This window comes from Heliangelus exortis, chromosome 17, assembly GCF_036169615.1.
Source record: "Heliangelus exortis chromosome 17, bHelExo1.hap1, whole genome shotgun sequence".
Lineage (NCBI taxonomy): Eukaryota > Metazoa > Chordata > Aves > Apodiformes > Trochilidae > Heliangelus > Heliangelus exortis.
The window spans coordinates 3,920,418-3,932,151 of record NC_092438.1 but is presented as its reverse complement, the minus strand read 5'-3'; the positions used below and the strand labels follow the sequence as shown (position 1 = coordinate 3,932,151).

Sequence of the window (11,734 nt, the reverse complement as noted above, 5' to 3'; positions counted from 1 at the left end):
CAAGTTTCTAGATAGTGGGTGTACTAACAAATGCAGAGCTTTAAATATATAACCATTTCTAGGATCATTCCACCATCTCCTAAACAATGCACTTGAATTCGAATTCTCTGAAAAACTTGAAGGGATGGATTGAAGCTAAATTGTCCTCAGATCAACCAAAAATTGCCCTTTCTCCCTAATCAGCCTGTTTTCCTTAATCCAACTCTCATCCAAATCCCAGATGGGCTCTTATCTTCCTCCCACACATGTGTTCCTCACTTCTACAAGTGAGTCAGTCCAGCCCACCCCAGCAGGCAGCTGCACTGTCACCCAAAATCAGCTGTGCAGAGGGCTGCCACCAGCTTTTCTGCTTGACTCACAGCTCTGTTTGGGCTCCATCTCTAAAGGACAAAACCAGCGAGGATGGAGCAATGCACAGTCAGTAAGAGCTCTTCCATCATGTCTCGTGCTAAGATCATGGCATATCCCTGTGGAGCACAGCTGACAGAAAAACTGGAGTGCCCTGAAGACCTTCTAAAGCATTGTCCAATTAATTTTGTTAGCTAATTCCAGTTCTCAGAAAAAGCAGAGAAATTATAACAAATTTTCAGTTGTACAATTCAATGGGGGTTTCCACTACTCCAACATGTGAAACACTCCCCAAACAAAATTGTTCATGAGTATAGCAGCAATGGGCATTAGTCCAATTAGTAAGTACAGCACTGAGTAGAGAGGTAGTACGTCTGAAGTTTTTAGGCAAAGGTAGCTGACAAACAAGATTTCATGCACCCCGTATATGTTCAGCATTACCAGTACCCCATGACTCTTGATAAATCAGACAAGGAGTGCTAAAACCCTGATTTCCTGTGGGCCACTGGACAACCTGCCTAACTCCCGCTTTCCTGTCTTTCCATCAGAAATGATACTTCACACAGTAAAGTGCAATGGGATTTCACTAGGAGAGGTGCTCTCCAACTGTAAAACTCTGTTCAGGGCCTTTCTCCATATAACCTCTCCTACAATAAAAGAAAAATACAGTAATCACAATAGTGATTATCACCACAGTTGTCTTTCTTGCATAGTCATCTCCTTCTCTTCTGTTACCAGCAAGCTGCAGAAGCATCAAAGCTGCATGCTTATGAAAAATACAGATGATTATGAGAAATAAAAAAATATTATCACTTGTTTGGGTCCTGTCCTCTGGCTTTTGTTAACATGGTGTTGGAGTCATTCACTGCAAGACTTTCAGGAAAGTCCAGGACAGTATGCACAACAATCTGAGATGTGTTACTGCAAAAGAAGTGGATGTGGATTTTACCATTATTCCTCAGCTGCCTAGGCCAGATGTGCCCAGTGCTGCACTGGCCAAAAAGACAGTCCTGTGTCTTGACAGAATTTACTGTCTGGCTTGCCCGAGTCGCTTCAGCTATGCCACAAAAGTGTGCACTGCAGGTGAGGAGATGGGCACAGACAAACCAGCTAGGGGCTCTGAGATGCAGGGCAGCATCCTTGTGGAGGTCAGCCGGCCCACCGGAGCGGGAGGGAGGGAACCGACCCGTCCTGCGGGGCTCGGCGGGCGGGGCGTGCTCCCGGTGACGGCTCCCGCGGGGGTTACGGCTGGCATTGTGTCCTTACCTCCCCCGCCCCAGCCCCGCACTGAGCATGTGCGCAGCGCCGCTTCTCCCCCTCCCCGCCCGTGGGCCCCTGCTCCGCGCAGAGGAGCGGTGCGTTGTGTGGCGTGTCCGCGGCGGTGGGGCCGCATCCCCGCTGGCATGGTGTGAGCTACGGGGCCCCGCGCCGCCCGGCCCGGCCCGGCCATGGAGCTGAGGAGGTCCATCTCAGCCAGCGCGGAGGCCGAGAAACCGATGAGGCGCTACGGGGCAGTGGAGGAGACGGAGTGGAAGGCGGAGGCGCTGGGGAGAAGTGAGTGGGGGGCACGGGCGCGGGTCCGGCTGAGCAGGCAGCAGCGAGCGGGGAAGAGCTGACGGCGTTGCGGGGTGGTCCTGTCCTCCCGGACCCGCGTCCCGCAGCGAGCGAGCGCACGCCGGGGGCTCCTGTTAGCAGGGGGAGGCCGCCGGGGGCTCCTCGGGGAGGAAGGTTTGTGTGACCGTTTTGCCCTCTGAAAGGGCTGTGTCGGAAACAAAAAGGTTTTCTCTGTCGATGGACAGGGAAACAAAGGCATCTCCGGCCACTTCAGTGTCTCCCGAAATAGGTTGCTTGCTCGCTTCGCAAAGCCAAGCGATTAGGCAGTGGCTGAGGAAGGATGACTGGGACGCTAGCTCTCCCTTGTTGTTTATTAGGTGGGATTTAATGCATAGCTTTTCATATGTATTGGTAGCCTTTCATGTGCTTCGCATGTGAAATGCACAAGCTTCTCCATTTGCTCTTGTTATCTCAGGCAGAGGGTACAGGAATACAGCATTTAATTCCCTTCTTCATTGGTTGCACTGTATTTAAGAGCTCGATAAATACTCTGTGGTGGAGGAGCCTTCTTGAAGTCGAAATTTTGCAGAAACCAGCAACTGACATAACCTTTCCAAAGTGCAAGTGCAAAGAGTAGTTAAAAACATACATAGCTGTAAATTCAAGTTATCCATGCAACCTTGTCTTCTGTAAGATACTATTTATTATTCTCTTACTGGCAGAACTATCTTCTTTACAACCTAGTAAGCTTTTCCTGGATAACCAGTGAGGCAAGAAGTCTTAAAAAGACTGTCACAACAGAAGGCTCTGTACTAGCATAAAAAGTATTTTCTAAGTTTCGTCAAATGTTTGATTAGGCCACAGGGAAAAAAAAGTGTTGTGTTATCTGTTGTGACACCTTGGCTGATACTAGGGTTGCTGATGTTCCTGGTTCTCCGTCCATTTTTTTATGTGCATCGTGAAGTCTCACCTGGCTGCCTTTTAACATCCTGTGGCTTTGCAACACCCTGGTAGCAGATTTTAGCCAGCACTTTTGCTATGTGTAGATATTTCAGATACTGCTGTGTTCACCTCTGGCTTCAGTTCTCACGCATATGATATTGTCTACCATATGCTGATGACAGGGTGTAGCTCTCCTACTCTGCTGCTTCAGTTGCAGAGTTGGTTCCATTGCAGTGCCTGGCATAGGTTCAGGACTGAGTAACTCCACACCTTCTAAAATGGAACTGAAGACTGCAACCACTGTTGACCAAGTTGGTTGACTGAGACACATATAAAAGTTTTGCAGGTTTCCTGGCATGATGCAGATGTGTTTTTCTTGTTCTCCTAAATATGTGTGGTTTTGCTCCAGAGCTCAGGATGTGTGCTCAGTGCAGCACTTGTAATAATAGTGTCTGGTAGCTTGAGGAGGACAGAAGGGTGACGTCTTGCAAGCTTTAGACAAAAAAATCATCTGTTCTGCAGAGGACAACAGAGGCTGAGTGGGAAACCTGATCTGCTGAAAAATAAATGCTCAGCATTGAGCTTCCACCCAAATCACAGCTTGACCAGGTACCAGAATGGGCTGTTGGCAGGAGTAGAACCAAACGTCCAGCTGTCTATGCCCTGGCTCTGCTCCTGAGCTGTCCTTTTGCACACTAGGCTCAATGTAATGAGAATATTTCCCTGTGCATAACAGTTTAGACAGAGAATAGAAAGTAATCTAGAGGCCATAGTTTGTTATTTGAAAAGTAATAGATTGTTATATTATGACTTTGATATTTGAATAACTGATCCATTATGTTTGCTCATAGGCTTCAATTTAAAATCATGTGGAAAATGCTATTTATGGTTGCTGTTTTAGATGATACATGCATATCTTTCCTATTTTAATCCTAACAATGACTTCTGGTTACTTTTGTGTTGATTAAAAAACTAGGTATTACCATTTACTTTAATGCTCCCTTATAGTAGACCTTAAATAGCATGGCATGATAACAGTAGGGACGAAGCTGAAAAAAACATAATTCTCTTTTTTATTTATGTCAAAAATTAGCCTTTTGTATGTGTATATTTGTTTAAATATGAAATGGTAAATAATAGTATCAACAAAAGAAGCCTATTATTGTGTATGCATTTGCCCTTTTTACTCTGATGATCTGCTGTGTCTTAAATCAGGATGGTTATGGAGGTAGAAGTGTGTATCTGTACAACACTGCATGATGGACTGCAGTTTCCAGGTCAGTGCCAGGAAATGTGAATGTAGTCATATCACAAGAGAATGTACATCCTGATGATGTCCATTACAGAAATAATTTCATGAAAGTTAGGTAGTTCTTGAAGTAAGAGATTCAAGTCTTTTGATCAGTCTTCATCACCAAGTGCACAGCTTCATTTAGAATAATCTGTCGTGCTTTTGGCAGACTCATAATGCTCTGATTAAGAAAGTGTATGCCACACTAGGGAAATAGCCATAAAGAAACAAAGCAGTTTTTCACCATCCTTTTGAATGCTGAACTTCTCAGATTAGATTTCTGCTGATTTTATCCTTCCCCTTTCAGTTTGCAGAATTCATGCTGAATGAAGCCAAAATGCCAGAAAACAAACATCCACAAACCTGTTTCAGTGCTGTGCATAAAAACTCTGTTACTGTAGCACCTGCCCAGTCCAGTCAGGAATGCACTATAATCTTGCCTATCATGCTCTGGTGATACTATCCCCCAGCTTCATGGTATATCCACCCCAATTTAAAAAATGTAAAAAAAAAAAAAAAAAAAAAAAAAGGTTTACCAACCATTTATATTTATATAGCCCAGCATCACAACAATGACCTTGTGCTACTGTAAATTCCCATAAATTGTTAAATATATCTCTTAGGCAATAAAACAGACAAAACAGACTAGGACTACTCAGACCATCTATTAATATAGGTGGGAAAGAAGCTAACTGAAGGATGTCCATAAATACATTTCAAAGAGCCAGGAGAATGATGTACAGAGTGAGACTAATCCAGTTTATGCTGTCTACACATTGTCTCATCTTTCTAATTCCCCCTCTTACAGCTGAATGCTCTAGGCAGATGCTGAGACAGAGGAAGAAAGAAAACTGAGAACTGGAAATACCTCAGTAATTTTTTTACTATGTTTGCTAATTGGTTCCATTCAGAATGGGACATGTACTGCAAAGTACTGTGTCACAAGCACAGAAAGGTTGGAATGTGACACTCCATAATCATGAACCCCAAAGTACTTTTCTTCTGTAGCTTAGAATGTTCTATTTTCACTGAAGTCTTACTTAGTAAAATAGTCCCAGAAACTCAATAGGTAAATAATGCTAATTTATTTCCATGAAACATGTTCTGCTGTCTAACTGCATAAATAGCATAGTATAAATGCATTGAAAATTCAGAGATGAAAAACGTGTGCTTGGAGGGCAAACTGTAAGAAAGCAGCAGGAACACACTTGGATAATTATGTGAAGTTGCCCTTCAGGATCAGCAATGAAGCATTAATTATCAACATTCTGTCAGATTCTAAAGGACAAAATATTTGAGAAAATAACTTTTAAGAGAATTTGTCATTAAATGGGGATGAATGAGTTTCAGCGAGACAAGTGGGTCATTGCAAAAGCCTAATGATTTCAAACACTACCAAATGAAAGAGGTAATTTGTTTTTGCAAGAACATCAGCAGTGTTTACAGATCTTTTTATTGCCCTGAACCTTTTATCTCCCCCAAACCTTTACTGACTGGGGATTGAAGAGGTTTTGTATAGAAACATTTTTGGGTTTATATACTGATAAAATTGTAATAAAAGATTTTCATTAGAAAGTGGTTGAATGCTTTTGCTCATCTCTTGGAGAAAAAGATTCCAAAACCAGAAATGGAATCAACAGTCAGTTCTACCACCAACACCCACTCAGTTAATGAGGCCAAAGTAATTTTTAGAATAATGGTATTGAAGCCAAATGAGTAAGGAAGATATCTGACTGCCCTGAGAAAGTGGCAGAAAGGCAAAATATCCCAGCTAGAGACTGTTTTATATCTACTAGAAAGATGACTGGAATTCTTATCAGTTTCTAGATACTGTGGGAAGGGCTCTTCTGCAAACAGTAGGGAGAGAAGAAGACTGGATAGCAGTGACAGTTCTTCAGGATGAGTGTTTGCTGGTGAATCAAAGAAACAGGAAGCATAGGAGATTAATTCCCATTAAAAATGAAGATTTGTAAACAGAACTCAAAATTGCAAACAAAAGGTGAATTCATTACTCAATCCTGTAGAAGCTTAAATCACACTTTTGTAAGATTTATTAGTCTGCTAATAGCAACATGTGAACAGTGGTCTGAGATAGGTTACAGTGAGTGTGTTTTATCTATTCTGTGTATTTGACAACACTTTCTGAATAGAGTCAGTACAATTTTCATTGCTAATTGTGAGAAGTTTTCATATAGCAACAGGGAAGATATCAACACCTAATGAAATGGGAAAAGCTGATTGTAATGTGAAATAATTGAATGGGAAAGGTTACCTAGGGGGGGAAAGAGGAAGAAAAAAGGAAGCAATTTAGCCTAATTCACTTTCTAAAACTAACAGGTTTCATGCTGGTGGCATCCCAGTATTTTACTGAATGACACATTTGTTTCTAGCTCTTCTTTAGATCATGTGCAATTCATACAGAGAATTTCCATTTAAAAAACACAAGAGTCTGGTCTATTCATTTTGTAGTAGCTGATTCTCAGAGCTGTGTATGTTCAGCATATGTCAAAGATCAAGTCCTCAAGCTTTGTAATGTGGACATTTACTGAAATCAGATTATGGGCTTAGATTTTAAAAAAAAAAAGTAACTTATTTTCTCATAAGAAAGCTGGCTTCTCCTCTAAGAGACCTGCAGCTTTTCCTCAAATGTTTGTATCACACACTGATTTCTGCAGAACAGGAAGACGTGTCTTTCATTTCCTAGTGTGAAGGGATGAGGTCACATACTTCCTTGGTCACACACAGTTCCTCTGGGCAGCATTTTAAATGGGACATGTTCCAAGGTTAGGTTTATAATTAAGAAAGTCTTCTCAAATGCTGTGATACTGTTGTAACTGTGGTAAGAAACAGCTGTTTCTTCAAGAAAGTCAGCAGCTCCCTTACCAGCCCAAACTGTATAAATCTTGGGTCTAAGCTGGTTATGAACAAGCACAGCAAAATAGGGGCCAGTATCTGCTGTAAAACAGGCAGGTTGGGAGGGCTGAGGAACTGATGTGACTCATTACTGTCCCTCCTTACACACTTTCTCCTGAGACAGGAGAGGGCAGATGCAAAGCCCCTTCGCTGGTGTGCCTGTTCTCAAGCTCAGAGAAAACCAATCTCTGCACCAAAGCTGCCTGCTGCTCCTTACCAAACCCACCTCAGGGTGAGGCAGGCTGAACAGTAGTAATGACTTCACAAATGAGCTAAAAGCTAGATTTTCTGCAAGCAGCACTTGAGAGCCAAAACAGTATCATGCAAGATCAGATAAATTGTCTTAGCTGCAGATTTATTTCTTTATCTGCTTGTACAGAGAGAAAGAAGAGAGAGAAACCAAGAGGGAACATTAGAAGAAGCTTCTGCTGGGATATTGAGGGCAGCTTTCTGTCAGATTAGGTCAGTAGGAGAGACACTGATGAAATACACGGTAATACATTTCCTAGAAATAGGTGGGAAAATGTCACTCTGTTACTTCAGTTACAGCAAGACAAATTAGGTTGCTTAGTTTCAGACTGACATGTTATGTGGTCTGGAGGAAACTGCTTTCACACCTCACCTAAAGCCATGAGCCAAGTGTGTGAAAAATCGTGTTTGTCAGAGCATCTGGCAACAAGGAATGTGGTACCAAGCCACAAACTACAGTTCATTTAAAATTGGAAGTAGCAGTAGGAAGTCTGAAAAATATTCACACAATTCAATTACTGTACTTTAAGTCTGTCAAAATTCTCTGCAGACCTAATTTTATGGACAGCTCTTCTTTAAATCCCACTCAAAACCACTTAATCTTTCCTAATACACAACAGAAATGACGGGATGAGGTACTGCAGGCCATTTTGCAAATGGACTGTGCTAGTCTTGAAGTGGGTCTGTGATTCTGTTTAGGCACGGGGGATACTGGAAGCTGAAGTTTGAAATGGCCACACCAATCACAATAATACCCTTCCAGTGTGCTGTAATTGCTCTGAAAAATTTCTGTATTGTGACTTGTGAGCAAGTCCTTTTTCTATGCTTATCAGTATGTTTGAAACACCAGTAAAGACATTCTACATTGCTAGATTTTTATACCTGATGTGATAGGAACTGTACTGAGATGATACTAAGCTGGCTACTAAGTGGTCACTTTCAGACCAGCTTGCATCTGAAGGTGTGAGCTGTAGTGACTTTCTACCATAAGAATAAAAAAATTTTAAACCTGCCAAATTTAGAATCTGGGTATTTGCAAACTCAGAGATGCAGTTTGTATTAAAACACAGGATTCAGTTTTAGTTGAGGGGAGAATCATGTCAATCCACAAATATAATCTCTGGTTTCTTAATTCAATAGGTCTTGAGTTCAAAAAGGTTTTCATAAAAACATGTTGCTTTCAAACTCCCTTTGCTGTTTTCATGATTCTCTTTTCCTCATTTTTATGCATTTGCCCTGTAACAGGCTGAAGAGACATGTGCAACCTTGTTATCATTGACTACAATGGAAAGAGGCTGGGGCATGCAAATTGCATAGACAGTCTTGGAATCAACTTCAAAGTATGAAGGTTGAAAACTATAATTGGAGTGTCAAAGCCTCAAAGGGTTTTCAAGACCCAGTCTGCGAGTGTCCTTAGGGTAATTTATGTTAGTGGATGTACTTCTGAATACCCTGATTTACATCAGAAACCCTTCCTACAAATTTCAATCCCATTTAAAAAAAAAAACTTTTTACTTAATATTATGGCACAGTCAAATCAGGCCTGAGGCTCTTATTTCCTTGTTTATGGGAAGACTTCCATAGAAAGTTATATTCATCTTGTATTTTCAAATAAACATTTAGTTCTACCTTAAGTTTGGGCTCTCCAGGTACTTATTGCTATGACTGCTGAAATTCTGTTTCCTGATCTGTAAATATGGTTTGTATTAGCTTTTTAACTGCTGCCAGAGGGAGTATTAGTGAATAAATGTCCTCCTTCTCCCCCTAAAATTGACTCTTCAGGGGACTATATTGGGTATTGTGAGTCACAGATTAAAAGACACGATATAAATACAAGGTGGTAGTGGAACCCTCAGAAGAGGAAAAAAACTACATGTAAATCGTAATGATAGTGCTATAAAGCAGCACCAAATCATACACAAATTTGCAGCTAGAAATTATTCTAGTTACAGATGATTAGGTAGCAGGAGATTGCTGAAGTCTGAAAGATTAAGTGCAAGATAGTACAAATGGAATTTATCATCCAAATACAGGATGGCAGTATAGATTTTAAAATGCATGAAAAGTCTGAATATGACAGTAAGTCCTGTGTATCACATCAGATTTCTACAAGAACTCCAGACTGGTGTGGATTCACAGTACTGTCAGAGAAGGATGGACAACTATTGAGAGATAAGCTGTTTTTTTCAGGATACCATTAAAATCAAAATGAAATTTCCTGTGCATACAGCAATTCTTAGACTAGAGAATCTTTTTCCCTAGGGAAGTGTAAGATTAAAGGGTTGCATAATTACCCACTTAGGAAACTGGCACTGTCATGAATTGACAAAAGACAGAGGCAAAAATAATTACTGCTTATAAATTTCTCAGGATAACAAACAAGGCAATTTAATTGATGCTGGTTTTTAGAGGCAAGAACTTCATAGATCTTATCATCATTGACTTGTGCAGATTCAGGTCTTTGAAGAGAATAAGGGCAGAAAACCTTCCCTAAAATAGGAAGTTGAAACCATCATTTAACCATGAAGCTTCTAGTTAGCAAAGTACTGAAAACCATCCCTATTAGCAACTACTTCTACTACCTGAATGTCTGTTTCTACTTGGGCATGTGTAGTTAAAGTAGAAAACTAAAAGCAGGATCTCTTTCAGGTTCCATTTTTAAAGCAGCCTTTCTTCAAGACATTCCTGTGATTTACAGAAGTACAGCACAAAAGATGCAAACTAAGCAACAAAAAAAATCTCATTTTGGCACTGAGAAGGTACAAGCACTTTCTTACATCAGGTGTGAAAGGAGTGAATGTGTGCAATACTTTGAGTATGACAGAAACCAAAAGTATTTGAGAGTTAGAGGAAGGAGCTAATAGTCAACATTGTGAATCTGACATTTATATTTCAAGAGAAATCTCAGCGAGACCACTCTGTACAAAAATCTAAAATGGAAAAGAACAGACTGCTGTTTAACAGGCTTTTTGCAAAGGTAAGTAATGAAAAATAAAAGGTCAAAGCTTGAAGGTATGAACAAAGAAAGTACGGGACGGGTAACTAAAAGAATCTTTTTATAACATGAAGTTCTTAGGTGTGGTCATAATGTATTTCGTGGCTCTACATGCCAGTCATTCCAAAATAGATGTGCTGCACAACCCATGGAGAAATACTAATAGGGAAAAGTAATCTCTAAAGACAACAGTAGTGGGCAGAGTCTATTACTAGAGGACAAAAAACTAGTGTTCTACTCCCCTTGCATATGCTAAAGTTCTCAGAATCACTTTGGTTCCAGCTGCCATCAAAAGCACTGAGTATTGGAGGTGACACAGCTGAATTTTGCTTCTAGCAGGAAGCTGAATTTCTTTTTTTTCTCTTACTGTGCCTGCTACAGCTTCTGAGGCTTCTCAAGCCCAAACACTATCACAGCATCCGAAGCAGTTCTGGGTGCAGGCAGTCAGACCAGCAGAAGTGGTGGGGTGTGCTCAGCACCATGATAGTCAAGTCCCTTCCACACCAGTACTATACTGTGCCACCTTCCCCCTTCCCCCCTGGTCTACCCATTCTAGATTGCATAATGTTGCCTGCTTGTTAGGGAAGCCAGGAATGCAATATATTGCAGCTGCTTGTATTTAGCTGTTACATATATTTATATGGTAATTCCAGCATAAAACATTGAATAAATACCATTCTATACACATGCCAAATTAAATCATTGTTAGAATTCACAGTAAAAGAATGCTGCAGGAGGCAAGATCAGGAATAAGCGATTAGATGCAGCAATTTTTCTGCACAGGTTCAAAGAGGAAAAAAACACACCTCGGAGCCTCTGTGCACATTTGAGGCAAAAGTATAGTAAAAGGCCTGGCAACAAGACTAGTTATCCATGCCTCCAGGTGACAAGCTAGTGACAAACTACAGGAATTATCTGATATTTTTAATATGAATTTGTTTTCTGGACTGTTCTGTAACTATTTTTCTGCAATATGCACCTATTTTCCACCAAATGTGCTGTTTTTAAGTTGCACTGATTCTCTTTGTCATCTCTCAATAAAATGCCTCCTGCTTGCTTCTCCTTTGGCTCATCAACTAATAGTGGTCTTGAAAGTCTTGATTTTGATACCCAAAACAGCATTAAGAGTGCAGCTGCTGCACCATGCTCTATTAGCATTTAATAGACTTCACTGAAAAAGGATTGAGAATGTCACTCAACTCCTGAAAAAAAAACCCGAAAGTGCTGACCCAGAGTTGGAACAAAACAGCCATTAACAGTATTTTAAGGATTATCAATTATTGGACAATTTAAGAGAGTTGAAATGGGCTTCCAATTGCTCAGTTTAAATTCAATCCAGGACAAAAATGACTTAAAATAGCTGAAGCTGAGCAACTCCATTTTTGCTGAGTGGTATTCACATTAGAGAAGCCATAAAGCTGCTTTTGTGCTGCAAACCTTTA

The 11,734-nt window shown here is 40.8% G+C and overlaps 2 protein-coding genes across 3 annotated transcripts in view; one reads left to right on the top strand and one right to left on the bottom strand.

The window, feature by feature from the left end:
• The window catches only part of LOC139804059 (bMERB domain-containing protein 1), a 47,057-nt gene that overhangs the window by 10,475 nt on the left and 24,848 nt on the right, over positions 1–11,734 (top strand). The window contains exon 1 of one of the 2 annotated variants that reach the window (XM_071760835.1): positions 1,643–1,902. The exons of the other annotated variant lie outside the window; for it this stretch is intronic. Coding sequence (XP_071616936.1) covers positions 1,797–1,902 — 106 coding nt within the window. The 5' untranslated portion in view covers positions 1,643–1,796. Of the gene's footprint in view, positions 1–1,642; positions 1,903–11,734 lie in introns of those variants that run through there. 2 annotated transcript variants of the gene reach the window in all.
• Positions 1–11,734, bottom strand: part of PDXDC1 (pyridoxal dependent decarboxylase domain containing 1) — a 59,440-nt gene that overhangs the window by 41,084 nt on the left and 6,622 nt on the right. The window lies entirely within an intron of this gene.